The 20,794-nt window shown below is 40.0% G+C and overlaps 2 protein-coding genes across 3 annotated transcripts; one reads left to right on the top strand and one right to left on the bottom strand.

Annotated features, from left to right (window-relative positions):
- The first annotated feature begins 62 nt into the window (after positions 1-62).
- Positions 63-12,788, top strand: LOC137605719 (uncharacterized). The gene is made up of 8 exons (XM_068330425.1): positions 63-359; positions 585-709; positions 1,224-1,431; positions 1,475-1,575; positions 5,059-5,261; positions 6,487-6,629; positions 8,661-8,872; positions 12,381-12,788. The coding sequence occupies exons 1-8, from the start codon at positions 213-215 to the stop codon at positions 12,676-12,678; spliced, it is 1,437 nt and encodes a 478-aa protein (XP_068186526.1). The 5' UTR covers positions 63-212; the 3' UTR covers positions 12,679-12,788.
- Positions 12,789-13,192: 404 nt separating this feature from the next.
- Positions 13,193-17,326, bottom strand: bnip1b (BCL2 interacting protein 1b). 2 transcript variants are annotated; one of them, XM_068332081.1, is made up of 6 exons: positions 17,243-17,326; positions 15,898-15,990; positions 15,707-15,798; positions 15,228-15,335; positions 14,556-14,674; positions 13,198-14,415 (listed from the first exon to the last, which is right to left on the bottom strand). In XM_068332081.1, the coding sequence occupies exons 1-6, from the start codon at positions 17,324-17,326 to the stop codon at positions 14,219-14,221; spliced, it is 693 nt and encodes a 230-aa protein (XP_068188182.1). In that variant the 3' UTR covers positions 13,198-14,218. The 2 variants fall into 2 exon arrangements, with proteins under 2 accessions (XP_068188181.1, XP_068188182.1); XM_068332080.1 differs by having other exon boundaries at positions 13,193-14,415; positions 15,707-15,990.
- Between the last annotated feature and the right edge of the window lie 3,468 nt (positions 17,327-20,794).

The raw sequence follows: 20,794 nt of genomic DNA, 5'->3' as shown, positions 1-20,794 counted from the left end.
TATTCCTACTGCGCATGCGCGACAACTGTTGAAGAAGCGCTTGATTTGTGCTACACCTCCTTCTTCACCGTGGCAGCTGCCATAACACCAAAGCGAAAGATAACTCCGCCCTCTGTGTTTCACTAAATCGAGCGCCACCAGTTGAACTAGCTAGCATTAAATGTTGCTATCGATTAGTAAGTAATTTAGCTAAGGTTTAACCTCCGTTTGGCATGGCAGAGAGTAGTAATATTAACGTGGGCCCCCCCAGCCTTCCTCCGGGAGACCCGCAACTTATCGGTATGATTGTGGAGCATCTCAAGAACCGCGGGCTTTTTGACGAGTTCCGTAGAGACTGTTTGGCCGACGTGGATACGAAGGTAAATATTGCCGCTACACATGCTATCCCGGAGGATCGATTCAAAAGTGACCGCTGCTGTTGATCAGTGTTCATCAAGCCCCCGCTGGGCTTTGCTGTCCGGTGAGATCGGTGCTAAACTGTTCCATCTAGAGTGCGGTGTAACTGCTGTGCACCTGTCCCTTGTGACTTAATGCTCCTGCTGTGTGTGTGTAACCGTGTTGACATCACTCTTGTTTGCTGCCAGCCTGCTTATCAGAACCTGCGACAGAAAGTTGACAACTTTGTCACGTCGCAACTGAGCACACAAGACTGGAACCCGTCCATCAACAAGAACCAGATGAGGAATGGCCTGAGGCAGAGTGTCGTCCAGTGAGTCTCCCCTTCCACTGCAAAGTCACACCTTCATCATTTAGAGTAGAATCACAATTTCAAGTTTGACATGATGTAAACCATTAGCAATGGTTTTCTAATGGTGTGTAAGAGATGAACACCCATTCTAAATTTGAATGTTTGAATATTCCTCTTTATGTCGTGTGGTATCGCCTTTTCTTTCAACAACTCAGTAAGTGTTTGAAAATGACATTTAAAGGACAATATTCATTCATCCAAAACCCGTGTGTCGTAAGTACACGTCGTGAGTATTATTCAGATCACAGATGATGGCTTTAAACTTTGTGATGTAAATAATATGGATTATTCATTTCCTCTTCATTTGAGGACTGATGGAATTTGTTATCTCCCTAGTTTGTTGTCATCACCTGGATTCATGTCAGCTTCACCATGTGCTGAAGGAATGTCATTAAAATAATAGAATTGATTTGTTTTTTTTTCTCTACATCAGCGCTCCATTTCGTGCAGGCGTAACTCTAGTTTTGCTTTTTAGATCGGGTATGCTTGAGTCTGGTGTGGACAGGATCATCACTCAGGTCGTGGACCCCAAGATGAACCACACGTTCCGGCCACACATAGAAACGGCCATCCATGATTTCTTGTCCGGTGAAAGGAAGGAGGAGAACACTTTGAGTAACTCTGCACCAGCAGAACAGGCAGAAACGCAGGAGGCCCCGTCTGCCTCTGGCCCCAAAACCCCTTGAAGTGCATTTAGGAAATGTGTATTTCTTTCTCTTGCTGCAGGAACAAATGCTGGCCAGTTACTGGAAGTCTACACATAATGTACGACTGTCTTTGCCTTTTGAGAGAAGCAGTGTCAGACAAGATGGGGACAAGGATGCAGAGTGATTTTTTCTTTCCTGGTGGCTCTGACTAACAGATCTTTTACTGTGTTCAGATGTTCTATTGTTGGTCTGTTCTGAACAAAGCTACTGCTGAAGATGTCAGACGATGCAGAGTGGAGCTCTCTAAGCTCCGTGTTTTTCTACAAACCTGACACGAACCTGGATGATTATTTTTTACTCTTTTGTATGAAATCAGACAAATCTGTTTGTATTTTGGAAAAGGAATTCATCCTGAGTTGATTTTTTTTTTTAATAGAAAATGCATCAAACTTTAAATTGTGTCTACACTGATTCAGGAAGAGGTGAACGAGTTGAGTGCCGTGAGGAGGAGGAGAAGAGGAAGAATATCCTAGACTTTTTACCAGGTGAACAGTTTGTCTTCAGGATCTTAGGAAGTATCTCTTTGGACTATAAAAGACGTGTATAAGTAGATTCAGGATGTTGAGGTCATTTTTGTTTTTTTGTTTTTTTCATTGCACCATGTCAAGTTTCCTTTGATACATTGATTGATCTGAATCAGTAAACATCATGACATCACAACCCTCTGTGTCTTCCTTTTTCCTCTATCAGTGACGTTTAAAGAAGGTGATGTGATCTGTTTTTGTACGCAGGATGAATGAAAAAGTTCTGAATACATTTCAATGAAAGATTCATAGATAAATTAATATAGTATTCTCCAACAGGAGATCATGGAGGATCGCATAAATTGATTACCCTCCATGAAACAGGAAGTTGTTATAACTCTGCCATCCACGGTCCAATCTTCACTAAGCTATTTTTTAATAAGAGTTTAAAGTGATGTGTTTCAATGTGCAGTTATGGTGACACATCAAATCTACCAGCACTGGGAAGTAAGACATTTGTAACAAACTGTTTACATGTTCATGGATTTCATTCATATCATAGACTGGAGGAGGAGGTAGAATTACTGAGGGTTTTCTGGTGCCACACTGTAGATGCACCGTGCATCTCATTAAGATTTTAACAGTTTTTAAAGAAGTTTTCTGAAAAGTTGAACCAGAGAGCAGCAGGGGAAACTTTCCAGAAGATGACAATAAGTAATACAAGTACACACAAGCTATTTGTGTTCATCCTGTATTGTAAAATTCATATGATAAATTCTTGAATAATGTACTAAAAAAAGCCTTGTAACAATAAATTACAGCTGGTGTCCAACTAGTACACTTACAACTAGCAATAAGAATGGAACCCTATCACTCAGCTGTGATGAAAGCAAACTTAAACATCAGTCTGCCTGTTATGTCTGTTTGTCTACGTGTCATCACAGCTTGCGTAACTATTGATTTAACCACTTGTTTTTGGACTACTTGTTTGGTGTATTTCTGTGTGTGTGTGTGTGTGTGTGTGTGTGTGTGTGTGTGTGTGTGTGTGTGTGTCTGTAAATCTGCTCTTCTTGGGAGTGTTTGTACCATTAATCTTTATGAGGGCAGATAAACTTTGATTGTTGCACTGAACTGAAATGATCAGTGAATTGTTTCCACTATAAACATCAATGAATTGTTATTGGTTGCTATTTTAACAATTCAGAAACAAACTTTTCATTTCTTTTACGTGTTTGGTGGTACAGTATTTTGATGGGGGGAAAAAAGAGAAAGATTTGCACAATAAAACATCAAATTTATTTAAACGAAAAAAAAACGAAAAAAGCGTGTATTGTTTCAGGCACTGGACACAACTTAAAGGTACTGTGTAACTTCCAGAAGTTGTACTGATGTGAAAATCATATTTAGTCTCAAAAATATGTATTTCTCATTGGATTACAATGAATGACCTCAAAAACTATGCTAAAGACAAATATATCCAAACCTCAGAGCGTGAAAACTTGTGTCTGCACACTGGAGTGTTGTGAGTGTGTTGGGGAAATAGTTCCTAAACCCAAAGGTTGTGCCAATGCTTTCTCCTCAGTTCAGTAAACACAGTGTAGACGCATGTTTAGAGTATGGACATATGCATGTGTGCACTATGTGCTTTCGTGGGCCATTTTAGAAGTGTGTGTTCAGTGTCAGGGTGAAGGGTCAGTGTGTGGGTGGTCATCAGGTGACCAATGTTGTTTTGAAGCCGGATGAGATGGAACGAGCAGAGAAGGTCAGGGAAAGAAGCCCTCCGACAAAAGTCCAAACATTACCCCTCATAAGAGTATGTCGTCCCCAACTGGGCCCCAGTATGGACACACACATAAACACACCTTGACCTCCCACAGCAACACACACACACTTGTGTCAATCATGTTCACAGAAGGCCTTTTGGATAAGCGTAGTTAAACCAGAAGATGCAGGAGACCGAGGACCAGAAGTTTGAGGTGTTTTTTTCAGACTGGTGTCTTCATGTCAGGTGACTGCAGCTTCTCCCTTTGTGCAGGTCAAAGGTCAGAGGTTACCACCGACACGAACCAAAGCATGTAACAACAACAACAACAAGAAGGGGTGAGATCTGAGCACAGCTCTTGTCTCATTACTGACCTCAAAGCACAAATAAGTCTGTGTCCTCTTGTGTGAGGTCAGGTCAAGTGCTGGTTTAAAACAAGTTAAATTGATCAACTGGAAATCTGAAAAGGTCATAAAGTTATCCTTTGTTTAAAATATGTTTAAAGGGCTAGGAGTTTACTTTGGATAAATCTTGTTGAATTAAAGAGCCTGTTGGAGCTTGGCAGATGTCTTCTGAGAGACGTTTCAATTTTCAAAGCAATTTAAAAAATGTTGAAAAAGACCAATTAATGATACAAAAGTGTGTGTGTGTGTGGGGGGGGGGGGGGGGCAGGTCAGATCCCCAACAAATTCTTAATAAATCTGTTCTGGCTCCACCCTCCTACCACGTTTCTTGGAAACCAGTTTAGCAATTTTTTGTGTGTAATCCTGCTGACCAACAAACAACCTGACTGTCACACAAATGGACACAGGTCAAAACAAAACCTCCTTGACAGAAACATAAACTCTAATCCTTTCAGGTGTGAAGACAGTTTACCTGATGCACACCTGACCCTCCACATGGTACTGCTCTTCTTTCTGGCCATCTCACATTTAGATTATATTAAATTTGCATTAAGATTGTAACCAATAATACTAGAGAGTTGTCTGAATCAGGGTGTCAGACAAATACTTGTTTTATTTGTTCTGAAATGCAGCAGATTTTGAAACCAAACCCTCCGTCTGTCTCTAGTCTGGGTGCTTCTGAAACATTTAATGCAGCGGCTCCCTGCCAAGAAAACAGCTGTTAACACACACACACACACACACACACACACACACACACACACACACACACACACACACACACACACACACACTTTGCAGAGCGCCTCTTCGCCTCATCAATGATAAACTTTGGGCGCGTGTTCACGGGGCTGCGCTCTGATTGGTTAAGACTCAAACTCAGGCCGTCGAGCGCGCGCAGCTCACGTGCAGCTTTATATATGTCAGCCTTCGTGCGGCGGATGAACCATATGGTAGAACCTCGTTTGTGAAGCGACGCATCCCCTCCACCACAACACAACGCAAGGCCCGTCACGAAGCCCCGACCAGTCTGCAGCATGCAGGCCCACCCGTCCGCCGTGCTCCTGGGGATTTTTGTGCTCCTGGTGCGTCAACAGGTTCTGACCGCGGAGCCGCTGGACGTCCAGGAGAAACCAGTGAGCCAGGCCAAAAGACGCCTCTCCCCGCAGAACACAGGTGAGACCCCACGGCAGGTGCGCGCTGTCATCCGTCACCCACCGGATCCACTAATTTATGGGTTTTTATCCGCGGATGCTCACACCTGACAGGGTGTCGGGTCACGTGTCCGTGGTTTGAACGCAGCACACGTGGAGCGCGCGCTGACAGGTGTCAGGATGGGAATGGACCAATCAGCAGTTGGTCTTTCTGCCACCTTTGGGTCCAGCTTTGACATGAGACGCTCAAACATAGAACTACTCAAACTGTACACGGGCCTCATGACGTCATGGTGCTATTACTGGTTTATCACAGGGTAATAAGTCCGAGTGAGGTTATACTATTTTAAACTGGTACATCACAGTCTGTCCTGGAAGAGCAGCACTGATGCCTCTCCTGCTGCTCTGATTCAAATCTGGGATTCAAATCCCGGGACGTCCACGTCTTCAACATGTTCCCCTCCTGCAGACGGAGGAACATCAGGACCTTCATGTCTCAGGAGATGTTTGAGGCTCCGACCTTTGAGGGGCCCCTAGCCCCCAGAGTGAGGACAAATATTTGTGTGTGAAGAATTTTGTTGTGACTGTGTGAGGTAGGGTAAAAACAAACATAGCAGAGAGTTGTGCGATAACATTATGGCAAATGAAATATTACTTATTTCTCTATTTAATCAGAGTCATCGTTTCCATAGGGCTGTAAGCTGGGGTTTTCTATCTCCTCGTGTTGCCAAATGTCCGCCTGAACAAATATCAAGCCAGTTTGTTAACTGGTAAATAGGTTAAACTAGTTGTTGGCTAAATTGTTTAGCCTTGACTGACACTACGACGCTAAGATCAACACATTTGAATTATTTAATTCCTAGCAAACCAAAGGTTTCAACCCTGAAAAAGGTCTCAGACTGGCTGCGTGTAAAGTTGTGCTCTATATTCATGCTTGTTGGCAATGATCCTAAACTGATCTACAGAAATCCAAGTGTGATTATCCATCCACTTATCCATACACACACCTAGAATTTACCGTATTTACTCAGAGCATTAAACACCAAATTATTATTAAATTATTGCATGTTTATTTCTGCAAAATTGATGCAACGTCATGACATGTGTGAATGTCCTCCAGGTCATACCAACATGTGATGTCATTTTAATGTCTATATGTACAACAGAATTCAAGGCATATGATTAGGGAGACAGTTGCTTCTGTGCATCACTTAAAGCTGGTATTTTTGTCTCTTTATGTCCCTCAGCTGAGATCCAGAGCTGTGTGGTGGGTTCAGGGGATGTTGGCTGCGGGATGTTTCAGTGTTTCAACAACAACTCCTGTGAAATCCAGGGGCTTCACCACATCTGCCTAACCCTGCTGCACAACGCTGGGCGTTACGACTCACAGGTGGGGAGGAGCAGATGATCTGATGTCATTTCATACGCTCAGATGACAACTTGAAGTAATTTACTGTGTGGTCGCTTTTGCACTAACAAACCTGCACAGTGTTAGTCTATGTCCAAGGGTGCCAAAGGGGTAGAATTAGGGAAGATGTATTTGGAAATATGCTTTAATTCATTTTAATCCCATCTGTTGCAGTCATTTGTGAGAAATGTTTTTTGTAAAGGAGTAGAGTACAGTTACAGAACAAACTGAGGGCAATGAGAGAGGGATCAGCTTGTCTCCTCAATGAGAAAGCTGATCTCCTGCAGGGACGGGCACAGGAGATGATGTTCAGTATGTGAGGAACTGGATATACAGTGCGCCCTCGTTCTTTGCAGTTAATATATATATAATGTATATATATATATACACACACACACACACACACACACACACACACACACACACACACACACACACACACACACACACACACACACACACACACACACACACATATATATAGAGGGAATCACTATATACAGTATATATACTGTATATATACATAGTACCCCCCATTTAGCAACAAACATTATGATATACTGCAGTATAAAAATATTAAAATGCAAACATCATGAACATGTAAAGTAGATCTCTCTGCTTGCTCTGGAGCTTGTGTTAAATTTACTTCCTTTGAGTCACCATAAGTAGCACCAGCAGCTACAACACAAAATTATGAAAGAAGTTATGATCGTACGGAAATTTTGCACTGCCTTGCAGCCCCCTTAGGCTTTACAGAACTTGATTAGGGTTGTCAGCTCATTTTTTAGTTGTCCAACCCACAAAGGAACTTATCTGGTTCATCACTGCACTTGTAGGGGTGTCTTCAGCCGCAGCAGGCAGCTGTTTCTCGCCAACCCTCTGAACACTACCTGCTGTGCACCAAACAGCAGAGAGATTCAGTTGGTGAACAGCTGGTAATGTTGTACAATGCAGCAGTCAGCAGCTTAAGGCTGGGTGGAGATGATAAAAAGAGTGAAATGAGAAGGAATATTGGGATTATGTGATTTCAAATGTATTTTAATATCAAGCATTTGATACTGCTGGATGTGTAAATATTCAGCCTGCCAATAATTTGTCATATCAACAATACCCCACTGTTCACAACTTATTTCCATGGTCTGCCAAATGGGCGAAAACATTAAATACTGTACATTTAAATTCCATGTGCAACCATTTTGTAGTTAAAAGTTTCCAAAGTTATGTAACTCAATCCGCTGTACCTTAAAAAAGTTTTTTATTCAAGTGTAAATAATGGTATTTTATAGTTGATAATGTTTTGTGTACAAAACAGAAGGAAACTCAGCATCATAAGTTGGTTGAAAATGCTGACGTCCTGACAGGATCAGTCAGGATCTATGCTAGCCTTATTAATGTTATGTGTTCCCCACTTTAAAGTCACACAAACACAGTCCAGGAGTCCAGGGTCATACAGTGAAACTAGTTCGGCTTCCATCATCCTAATGTATCCCGGGCTCCATCAAAATATTTACATCTGAAATAAAAAATCTCATTTCAAGCAATCAAACCATGTTTTTGATTTGTTCTACAGTATCTGCTGCAATGCAACCTTGGACCATATGGAATACTAAGGTTCTTCTGCCCCCATATGGCCAAAAATAATCCAATGACATTCAAGGATAGATATTTATTGAATTACAATCCGGTACTTATGTACCATAGACACAAAGTTGTGGTTGCTGTTATCACTCCTTTTCAGCAGCTGTTGCTTATTAGAGCAAAAGTAATTTCACGTTGAGTTCCACAAACTTACAAAAAATCCATATTCCATGTCCTATAAAATCAGTGAATGGTGATCGCTTTTGCTTGCTCTAGAGGGTTCTGTTTTTCTGTCTGTTAAAGCGCATTTAAATGCCTTTTGCCGTGAATAATAAAACTTGATTTATTTATTGATTGATTGATATTAAAACTGTGTACTGTGCTACTGTCCTCCTCCTCTTCCTCTTCTTGTTCTCATCCCGCTTTTTCTCCCAGGGCAAATCATTTGTGAAGGATGCATTGCGATGCATGGCGCTGGGATTGCGGCAGCGCTTCAGCTGTGTGAGCAGACGGTGCTCGGCCATAAAAGAGATGGTGTTCTCACTCCAGAGAGAGTGCTACTCCAAACACCAGCTCTGTCTGGCACTCAGAGATCACATGGACACGCTGGCCAACCTGATCCAGTTCCACTTGATGTTTCCCCCAGGGTGAGACACCCACTCTGAGTCACCAAGCTTTTAGTAACACACTCAGGAAAAGTCTTGACAAAAAATACAGACAGTCCTCAACTTACAAACATTCAACTTATGAACATTCAGAGATATGAATAAACTTGCGCCACCATATCCAACTATTGTCTTGTAGTTCCCCTTTCTGCCACAACCCCCACTGAGCAGCACCGCTGCGATCACGCAGCTCCAACACTCAACTCTCCATCTTGATGTTTGTCGTTGTCTCTGTGAGCATCTTAACCCGCCAGGCTTTGTACTTTGGATACTTTACTGTTTATCATGGATGATAAAGCAAAGGTATTCTATTCTTTTATGTATTTTTTGTCCTGCTTCTGGTAAGTCTTAGGGAATAGTACATTTGTATTTAGAGTAGTAATGGCCTTTAAATTACCCCCAAATCTCTCAGAACTGATTGTGTTTGTATGTTGAGGACTGCCTGTACATCAGTGAAACATGCAGAACTCAGTGCTTTAGCTTCACAATAATAAAATAGATCTTCCTTTACATTAAAGTAAAAAAGATGTAGTTGTCACAATGAAGACCCATTACACATGAATTGCCTGTCTGTGGTGGGTGGGTGACGTGACACTCATGAACAGCGGTTGATCATCTTACGTGGATTAAGGCATGTTTACTGTTCACAGTTTTTTGCAAATCAGTTGTATACAGTCTACCTGGAGGTTAAGGCATGGTCACACATGCAACACACTCAATGAAAAGAATCGAAGCAGCAAATATTGTTTTGCCATGTGCAGGATTTGACTTTGGTGATGACGTTTGTCAAATTTGAGAAAACACTTGAAGAAAGGACATGAATTTACGAGATGATTGTTTCGTCGATCTGCTGATTTCATGATGCTCTATGACTCCACCTAGTCTAAGTTTTGGGAAGAATTTATATATTACAACGCAGTCATGGAGACAGGTGGAAACAGTTTAACGTGGTTGAACAGTTTCACTCCAATGGATTTCATTTATCCATCCAAGTGAAGTCATAATGCTGACATCACTGTGGTGCACCGGCGGGCCGTGCATTTCACACCTAGGCCTTCAGTAATATTCTCCTTCGTCAAATGTGAATAAACACATCCCATAATACTGTAAGGAGCTCCCAACGCTACCACCAATGGAGCGTTCAGGACTGAGGTGGTTATAACTTCTCTCGAATGGGACAAAAACCGACATCAGCCCCACCCTTTTTAGTGATACTGGCACAGAGGAACTCCGCGGCCGCACCTTTTATAGACGTCACACAACTACGTCACAGAACAAAACCCATTGAAATGACCATCATTTATGACACCACCTGCTAGAGAAGTGAAATACAGACATACACTAACACACTACTAGATGTTGCATCACCTCTGTCAAGTACAAAACGGGCTATTTTCCATTAGGGACACAAGTCTCTGTGTATTCCCACTACAATTACACAGCTGAGCAAGTGTGCCACATAATTTACACACGTTGCAGAAGAGCAAGAATTATTTTTTTCCATTTTTAATATATTTGCCATTTTATTTTGTTATAATTGATTTGATAGAAATGAAATTGAATTACAAGAACATTAAATATGAAAACTTAGATAAATGAAATGCTTGTACTCGCCGAAACAGTTGTTCCAATGTCTTATTTAAACTCAAAATCCATTCTCCTTTCTTTCCTGGGCTTGCACTAGGAGGTAGTATGACTAAGCCACTGTGGCTCAGTGTAAAAGAATTGAATAAGCCACAAATAGCCACATTCGGTGACAAAGACAGCAGCGCGCCGCGCCGCGCCAACGTGGCCTCCCCCGGGAAATTTTTTAGACAATGGGGTTGTTTTGTTACATTCTGAGGGCAAAATCTTCCGTTCAGTTTACCTACAAAAATACACTAAAGTGAACAGTTCAAGCTGAACTATCTTTATTTCTATTCTACTTTATGCAGATATAAATGTGAGATTCAGCAACTGAAAACTTCCATTCACTATGTGAAGATACAGTCATACAAAATATTACTCAATGTTTACTTGTAAGTTTTACTTAGACTAGAAGACATTTAACTTTGATTTAGACACTTTGATTTCAGTTTTGTCCTAATATTTCTTTTCTCAATATTCGATAGTATGATTTTCTGTGTTTGTGTGTGTGTGTGTGTGGGGGGGGTATCCTGCCGTGGAACACCCCACCACCACCACCACCAACAACAACAACACCATTGGTATACCATAGTTTAGTTTGGGGTTTTTTAAACTCGATAATATGATTTTTCATTTCAATTTAAAAAGGAAAAATAGCAAGCGAGGTAAATACACATTTACATACATCGCTGGTTATTCCTGCCGGTCATAGTGATCAAAAGTCTAAGACTACAAAAAAAGTATTGATAATATCTTTCATTTGCCTTCTGATCAGTCTGTCACCATTCGTACCCCCTCTCAGCATTCACCATTTGTTGTTCAATTAGAATTTTAACACATAATCTACTATAAAACACTCTATTCTCATTTTCTTTCGATCTTCGTGAGTCCAAAAAAGTTGTAAGTTTTAGCCTTTTTTTCCTAAAAATAACCCCACTGTGGCTACACAGGCTAAAAAACCTCATAGCCACTATGGAATTTACTTCACCTATGGCGTAGTGGCGATCAGCTAGCGCAAGCCCAGCTTTCCTCAAGAACACTCCGTTAGCTAGAACAGGTTAGCTAGTTCAGGGATCGGACCCTCGTCTCATTAGAGCTTCTCTTCAAATGTGCGTCTGTATAGCGTCTGCATAGCATCTGCATAGCATCTGCATAGCGCCGCCTTTTTAGAGTGAGTATCCAATCACAGGACACGGGCCAGCCAGCAGGTCCTAGGAGGCCAACTTGTGATCTGATTGGCTATCATATCTTTCTGTATGTTACCGTCACTCACAGTGCAGGGAGACCTGCATTCTAGAGTCTGAAGGTCCTGGGCAGATTTCATTCAACCTGGCAACACAAGCTAGCTGAATTCTGATTGGATAAAACCTCTCTAACCTAAAAATAGAACGCTGACCCAGTGGTGCAATATTATATCCCAATGTATAAGTATATATTTATACATATATTTGAATACATTTATTTAAGGAAAATGCATTAAAATATAATTTACTTCATCATAAATATTATCATGATTTCTGGTTATGTACCTTTCTGGCCCTGACTGCCAACCACTGCTATATTGTGTGTACAATGGTAGGAAATGAAATGGATAAGGACAGTTTCTTACAGACACCTCAATGCAGACGGAAAATGCTGATTGTCTCATTAAGTTGTTTTTGATTATTCAGGTTTTAGTGACCGTGCTGTTGGTGGAGGGTTGCGTTCTTTCTGCACGTTCTCATTGGTCTTTTTGTCAGAAGGCATCAAATATGAAATTAGTAGTGTTAAATGTGAAAAGGGATGACTTGATTGATGTGTGAATCAAACAGTATTTGATTGCTCAATGCACATTATATTCATATATTTATTATTATATTACCAGACCGTATGTGGAGCTCATGAACTTCCTGCTGAGTTGTGGAGACGAGGTCAGATTGTGGGTCAGCCGCCGGCTGCGCTGGCAGTGTGAGCAACACTGGGGGCTGTTGTGCGGCAGCTTCGACGGCGGCTGCTCCCTCAACCAGTCAGTCACTCCACAGCCGACCACCGCCCCACCATCTGCCAGGACCTTACTAATCACAGCTCAGGGGCTGCAGCAGCAGCAGCCAACCACGACAAACCAACCAGAGAGCAAGACGAAGATTGGCAACACTACTGAATCTGGTCCTCTACACGTCTGACAAACAGCGTTGCTGCTTCATAGACGGACAGGATCCACAGAAACACAAAGATCATGCACTTATGACTAGAAAAGAAGTAGAACAAATATTTTCATTATAGCATCACTGATGAAATCAACACAATATAATGCAGTCTATTTAATCTGTAGGTTATATTCTTAACTTTGACTTTGTATAAGGATGAAAACTTATCTACCTCACTTCATCACGGTGAACTATAGTAGCTGTAATCTCCAGCAAAGTGCATGGACAGACATGAGCCAACATTACTGTATATGCATCAAGCTGAAGTTCATTGCTCAAAGTCAGTATTTTATCTATTTAAATCTGTTTTTTATTTATGAAAATTGTTTTTTTTATATACAGTTGACACTATCAACCATTATCTTGTAGGCTGTCAGGGTGTCGTCTGCAGGAAGGGAAGCACTCTGGTTACGATGTGTTGTGTGTTTTGTTTTGGGTTTTTTTTTTAACATTCAACTTGAACAAACATATTTCATACAAACCCCAGATTTCAAGCTATGTTTTGTAAGTTTTTATTTAAACAAATCTAAAAGAACATTTGTAAGCATTGTGATGGAAATAAAATAAACCATAATGTCCCTGGGCAGAGAGAAGAGAGTGAATTAAGTCACTTCTATCCCATAAAATTATTCTTCACACAAACTCTCAATGTCTGATGGTGAATTAATGCTGGTTAATTTTCTAGCTACTCAATTGTCCAACAATAGGATTAAACAAACTAATAACAGGCATCCTGTACTAACATTTACAGTCAGACTTAATTTGGTTTGGAAATAAGCTATCCAGTTCAGTAGCCGTGATGTCCAACTGAAAGGGCCAGCAGACGGTGAACTCTGTTAGGACGGCTTCTTTGGAAGAGCTTCACGAAGCAGGCTAAAAAGAACACATTCTAACATGAACATACTCACTTTCACTGTCACCTTGACTTGGAATCTGGTTTGGCCTGAATCCCAGATGCTGTATTAAGGCCTCATTACGCTTTTCAAAATAGCGTGAAAGTCAGTGGGTCTTTACAAACCTACTCAAAAGAGCTCTCCTGCTTCTGCTGTCCGGTTCATTGACGAGCCAGTGTCTGAAAGCGTGCATAGCTATCCTGCTTCTGCAAAGTCACTCACATGTTAAACAGGAGACTCCTGCTGCAGGCGTTTTACACCTGGTTGAAAAGCACATTTGTTTGTTTGAAGCAGGCTGAAGCTTTTTATGCATCAGTGCTGTTGTATAAAACCTTCGCAATGAGAGGTATATTCACCTTTGTCAGTAGAAGGTGATTTTAAAGAACCCTTCATACCATTTTGTAAACCCACATATTTAATACATATACTGTAATCCTAAAACAAGGGTGCTAAACAAGAATGTTTTAAACACCGCTTCTATGTGCAATAGTCACAGTTCTGCTTCTATCTCCACACCTACCACTCCTGGCAGCTGTAGTCTGTAACAACACTAGACAATATTCTTCCCAAAGAATAAATAAGTGCCTCTTTGAGGAATTGCAAACAAAAGTCAACAGAGGCGGCTAAATGAATGGGAAGAGACGTTTCTTGAGGATGTAGAGGACAGTGGCGAGGAAGAGGGCCACAGCCAGGAAGATTAGTAGCTTGTCTGTCAGCTCCCGTCGGTTGTACTTGAGGATGAGCTTCCTTCCCAGGTGGATGGTCCCCGTCATGTTTTTAAACTCCTCGTTGGTTTCCTGTACCGTCCTGGAGGAGGTGGCTGCAGTGAGGAGCAGCAGCAGGAGCAGGATTATGAGAATTAAAGTGTAGAGTAGAAACAGTGTGGGTTGGAAATGTTCATGGAAAATGAAAACTCAGAACTCACAAACACTACAAAAACACCTGAACAATCATACTTACCCAGCATGCCAATGGTGTCCTCCGTCTGCTTCACCTGCTCAGCCATCATCCTGCTGATGGACATCAGACTCTCTGTGATGTTGCTGCTGTTTTCCACCAGACTTTCTTTGGTCACTTTCCTGAGGAAAATAAAGCAAACCAGCTGCTCATTTGGGCACACTGTGAAGTTGCTGCCCGTCACTCTGCCTCTACGTGTACTGTTTACTGTACTGATCGCACGCTTACAGACCCTAAGAGTGTTATGTTTGTTTTAGGGGCCTGTACACAACATTGTATGTATACATGTCTAACACATATATATGTATGTATGTACAGTATGTACAGTCTGAGTGAAAACATAATTTCCCAGTTGGGGACAATAGAATTTCTTTCTTTCTTTCTAACGTAAATGAAAATGAAAGCAGCACATGATATGTGTTTGTTACTACAGTCAGAATCACCTGATTTTACTGCAGCTTGTCTGCTGAGCTGCACTCTTAGCCTGAAAATATCTTTACTTTTTCCATGTTTGAGTTGACTTGATGTTACGGGCTGACCCCATGACAACATCCCTTTCTTAAAGGAAATTATAATGGGTTTACTTTTTACAAGTAAACATCAAGTCCCTTTACTCAAGGAAATCTCTTCTCAATATTTTAACACAAAGTAGAGCCTCAGTAGAATTGCACTGACCTCTGTCTGGTGCTCTGGTTTTCTCCACCACACAGCAGTTCGTCCTTCTCCATGTTGTCTATGGTTAGCTTACAAGCAAGGTTAGCTTTTCTCCACACTGTCTGGTTGCTGGAAACCACAGAAAAAAATAAACAAAACATCTGGTGTCTTGTGTCTGTATCTCACACAAGTACATTGTGTTTAACCCCATCAATTTTAATTTATGGCTTGCATCTTACAAACTTCATATATGGACATGCTGTGCTGTTGTTGTATAGGATGACTAAAATAGTCTGTAAGAAAAGCCAAAGAAGCATTCAAACCAAAGGAAGTGCTGATTTTGATGACATGAGAGGGATTCACTCACTAAAACATTAAGAACGAATGCTGGTATTTACATGGAATTGATAATCTTGATGAACTCAATGGTACTAGGGAGTACTAACACAAATGTTTTCAGACAAGCTATTATACAGTTTTATGCGTGTTTTTACACACACCTCAGCATTTGCTTTCGCTGACTCTCTGCTTCTGCCTGGATGGCCAATCTATCCGTCTCTCTGTCCTGCTCTCTGGCCATCTGCTCCAAATCCTGACAACAACAACAATAACAACACACCACAACCTCATAAAATGGTTTGGACTTAAGACAAGCTATGTTTTGGTCATATGCATGGGATGTGAGTCTGACCTGTATTCTCAGTCTGAGTTTACTGAATTTCTGTTTGACCTGGCAGTTGAGCTCCAAGAGAGTTGACTGAGGTCCAGGGCAGTCCCTGATGTCCTACGAGTAAAACACACAAGCGCACACACACAATTATAAACATAATTATAAATAGTAAAAGAAAAATGTAAGACAATTACTCAACCAAACTAATGTACGGTCTTAACAGTCTTAACAGACTCTTAAAGCATACATTCTCCATTATTCATTCATTCATCTTCCAACCCGCTTAATCCGCTAGCGCAGGTCGCGGGGAGCCGGTGCCTATCCCGGCAGTCTCAGGGCGTGAGGCAGGGGACACTCCGGGCACGACGCCAGTGTACCGCGGAGCCACATAGAAACAAACATACACACACACTCCCTCCTATGGTCAATTTGGGACCGGCCAATCAACCTGAAGCGCATGCTTTTGGAGGTGGGAGGAAGCCGGAGAACCCGGAGAGAACCCACGCAGACACGGGGAGAGCATGCGAACTCCGCACAGAGCGGGACTCGAACCCGGGTCCGCAGTGTTGTGAGGCAGCAGCGCTAACCACTGCGCCACCGTGCCGCCCTCATTCTCCATTAATTCAAAAATATTTGGCATAATTTTTATTAAAATTAAACTATAATCAGCTATTTGCAAAACACACATTGTTTAATTACTTTCTTTGAAATATATTTGTTACCTATTTATCCACAAAGTACTTTAAAGTGTCAGGTAAATTCTATAAAGCATGATAAATCACAATTAATGTTAAAGCTATAACTTACATACAAAGTGTCTTGATGTAGATATCTGCCAATTTTTTTTTTTAAATCAATTGTACAATTTCCATTAAACTGTCCAAACCTCAAGTCGGATCACTGATTCGTTTTTGTTTTACAGAAATTTTTAAAAATAGCTTATTTTTTCCATAATTGACAGATTACAGCAAACACCTTTTTTTCATCTCAATTAAAAACTCAAATTACTTTTTCACCAAACTTTGTTAAGTTTTACTTCCTGTTTTTGTTCTATCAAGTATTTTTGTTCAAAAAAATACATGAGTCTGGTACACGTATAGCTTCAAACTTCAACATTTTTTTTTAGCAAATAATGATTTAAATTATAAATAAATTATAAATAAATTGTACGAAAACTAATCTTAATATTTAGCATCACTTCATTTAACTGTATTTTCTTTTTAAATCTTAATCTTAAGTATGTTCACATCGAGCAACTTGCTCTGCCTTAACGGACACCTCTCTGACCCTAACCCTAATTAAATCAACACCAGCGTTAACTAAAAATAAATCTTTAGACATAGAAAAATAACGTTTCGGTTCTTACCTGGATTAGAGCCTTGATTTCTAAATCATATTTTATGATTTCTTGTCCACAAATTCGGACATGTACCTCGGCGGAAGACGCCATGTTTGTTTTTGTATGGAAGCCCGGAGGTCCAGAAAGTATCGAGCGAGAAAAGGCGAAGCAACAGTGAGACGGTGTTTCCATCATACTGCAGAAAAAAACATTAAAGTAGTTAAAACCCTCATCAGTTAGCATAATTATTAAATTAACGCGCGATAATTTAACAAAATATTTTTTCGAAAATAAAATGTAAAATATTGACTCTGTGTGTGTGTGTGTGTGTGTGTGTGTCTGTCTGTTGATTTGTTTTATTGTATTGACTGAATAATGTCTGAACACTGATTCTTTGTCTTCTTACTTAAATGCCATCAAGTTACAACGACAGATTTTACAATGCATTTGTGATCACACAAAATGTGTTTTTAAAATAAATTCATAAATAATATTTTGTATTTTGTACGGTATTCATTTACCAGGGGATTGTAACAATATTTCACGCACATCTTATTAAGTGTACATGCTGTCTTTTACAAATTAAAGACGAGGAACGATGGAAAATCTATCGTTAACTTTTTTTATTGCATTTCTGTGACAATAATTTAATGCTGAACTTCACCTAAAAATATTCTGAAGGTCATTTTCATAGCTTATTAGTTCATACCTTGTAAAATATGCATTATTTACTTACCAGTTTTTACATGCACATGTATACCACATAGTACGTGTTGCTGTGGCTTGTGCTACAACTTTATAATCCATGTTTTATGCATTTCCAGGTCAACACCTTGTCCTGTGTCTTGGGTTTTTTTTAAACTACGAACCATCAGGATGTATCCTCTTTATTATGCAAATGATTTTCATTTTAATAATTCCACAGCTCACGTAAAAATAAATCAACATCAGTCACTGTCAGGTTCTAATGGTTTTATTATTTGATATTAAAATCAATAAACATGATCTGACTATTCTTGTGGTTACAAGCAGAACTGTGGTACCAACTCCTGGCTGATACGACAGAGAAAAAAATGATTTAAAAAACATAATAAAGAAAAAGAAAGAGGCACAATAACACAAGAGAGATTTGGGGCAGGTTTTGCCAGGATGTTGAGCAGCCAGAGACTAAATCTGTCAGAAACTCTAAAACTGAGTGAGTCACTATAGAACAAACCAAACAGAAACTTTTACATTTCCATGCCTGTGCATAAAGCCACTCACTGTGCCTCCATGAAAAAAAAAATACAATGTGAAACAAAAACAATAAGATAAAACAAAAGTACAAACCCAGCACGACATTTATTACACAACATAAATATAACAACTGTCAATATATTGTATTTGAACAGGCATATATGTGAACTACAAATATAGACGTCATTGCTAAAGAGAGGATCAAGTTAGTTTCAGCAGGATACACGTTCTGCAGGTTTTGCTTCTTTATGAAATTGTACTCCGTCAAAAGATCTATTTTAGAGCACTTATAGAGCAATGAAGTATAGCCTTCCTACTGAGACTGGGGAGAGGAACACACACAGGACTAACTACAGAAAGATCCCATGCTGTTGATCTAATCAAATAAGTTACCATACAATACCAGAAGCATCATAACAATGGCATGTAGCTGTGGAGCTCAGGATGACCGATTCCTTCCACATCCTCTACATGTTTGGATTTGCATGGATTTCCTATAAAATCTTCTTGCTGTCTGTTTTTTTTTTTTTTTTTAATCAAAACATAAAAAACAAACAGAGGAGATGTTATAGGATAGATTTAATTTTAGTTAAATGTCTCCTGCTCCAGGCATTTTGGAAAATCTGGAGGATGGATGTAAATCATTGCATTTTAGAATGCTGATACGTGTGGTTATGGAAAGAGGGGTTTGTTCTCGTCATCTGGGGTTGTTGTCATTTGCTTTAACAAGATCAGTCTGCAGAAGAGGAAATGAACCTCCCCTCATCTTTCATTGCAAGGGAGGGTGAGTGGTCTCTGCCCACCAGCCTGGCTAATCTTAGCAGCTCCCTGACGAGACAACCATGAACCAAAGCCCTCTGGAAAAAAAAAACAAATATCTCGTGCAAGTGAAGTTTTCCCAGAGAACTGATCAGATTTGACAAACTGTCCCCCACCACAGTTACAGAGAGCAGGGGAGCCGATTCCTAACCTGAGCTCCAAGGCCGTGGAGCTCCTGATCCTCAGTCCAGAGTTGTGACAAAAGAAAAGTTGTGTCACAGTGAAGTTTTCTTTGAAACCCTGGTTAAAGGGCATTGCCGCCCCGCCTGACTGCAACATAATATTTCAATGGCTTCACAGACAATAATTAATCAAATCACAATGAAAATGAATCTCTGACAAAAGCTTCTGTCTGTTGACTTGCTTTAACGCAGAACATAAAGCAAAGAAAATATAATGTTACGGGACATTACAAAACAGGATGGTTAACAACCGGAACTACTTTTTGTTGTATTTTTAAATTATTCTGATATTCTATAAGTTTTTTTCTATAAACTTGTTTATGTTAGAGTAAATTTCCATCTTATCTTCTAACTAAAGGAAAGACTGAGTATGAGTGAAAATGTGTTTCCAGCCTCAGCTGGAACAGGAAGTCCCCGCTCTGTGCCAAATAACTGGTCGGTCATGTAATCCCTGCAAAATATGATGTTGCCACATTTAAATTTTTCAACCTATGAATCTAAAATGTAAAATATTGACCACTCAACGTAAAACATGGTGGTCAGAGGATGATTTTATCTTTGGAAAGAACCAAGCTACTAATTGAATCTGTGTGCTTAGCCAAACTCAACAGAGGCTATATTTACTTGACAGATAAGAAACGTAATCAGTTTCCTCATCTGACTCTCATGAAAGAAATGTTCCTTGAATGTGGGGAGAAACTCATTGTTTATACTGTCAAGTGTCGGCATATACAATATCTTTGATGAGTCTCACTACACATTAGCTAATAAAATGGGTAAAACAAATGAAAATTGTTTCTTCTGAAAATGAAGTACTTAGGGAATAATTAGTCAATCAAAATATTGATTCCTTCTTTGACTTTATTAACAATGTCACAGTCATTTTGCTTTAACTGGACAGTGGGTTTTGTGATTGATTTGAAATGTTTGTCTCTTTTAATGCATCCGTTTATTTATCTATTTAGTTGGTTTTTATGCAGATTTACTGGGTTTATCTCATTTATTGTCTTCCTGTAGTGAAAGTAAATCATTACACATCTGGACTACTTTTGATGGATGTCTTACTGTTTGTTGAATTAATGATTGTCTCTGTGGAATTGCACAATTATATACAAATATAATATATGGTACATGATGAAATAGCAATAAGGAAAATCTTTTTTATGTAAAGACAGAAGACAATACATTTTGGAATTACAGTATGTAATTGTCAAAAACATGTATATAATGAAGTATTCAAATATAGAGTTTAAATTGCTTTGTGAGTCATGATTCATGCCTGTGAAGTCTTTGATTCATAATAAAGCCTGCCTCAGTGGAAAAGCTACGTGAAAACTAATTG

The sequence above is a fragment of the Antennarius striatus genome, chromosome 13, assembly GCF_040054535.1.
Source record: "Antennarius striatus isolate MH-2024 chromosome 13, ASM4005453v1, whole genome shotgun sequence".
In the NCBI taxonomy this organism is placed as follows: domain Eukaryota; kingdom Metazoa; phylum Chordata; class Actinopteri; order Lophiiformes; family Antennariidae; genus Antennarius; species Antennarius striatus.
Note: the sequence above shows the minus strand (reverse complement) of the source record. Positions and strands in the feature narration are given on the sequence as shown.

Coding starts and splice junctions, on each gene's coding strand:
- LOC137605719 (XM_068330425.1), top strand. CDS start 213: ATGGCAGAGAGTAGTAATATTAACGTGGGCCCCCCCAGCCTTCCTCCG. Junction 710..1,223: donor CTGAGGCAGAGTGTCGTCCA/GTGAGTCTCCCC, acceptor TTTGCTTTTTAG/ATCGGGTATGCTTGAGTCTG. Junction 5,262..6,486: donor CCTCTCCCCGCAGAACACAG/GTGAGACCCCAC, acceptor TATGTCCCTCAG/CTGAGATCCAGAGCTGTGTG.
- bnip1b (XM_068332080.1), bottom strand. CDS start 17,326: ATGGCGTCTTCCGCCGAGGTACATGTCCGAATTTGTGGACAAGAAATC. Junction 15,991..17,242: donor AAATCAAGGCTCTAATCCAG/GTAAGAACCGAA, acceptor TTTTACTCGTAG/GACATCAGGGACTGCCCTGG. Junction 14,675..15,227: donor AACCAGAGCACCAGACAGAG/GTCAGTGCAATT, acceptor TATTTTCCTCAG/GAAAGTGACCAAAGAAAGTC.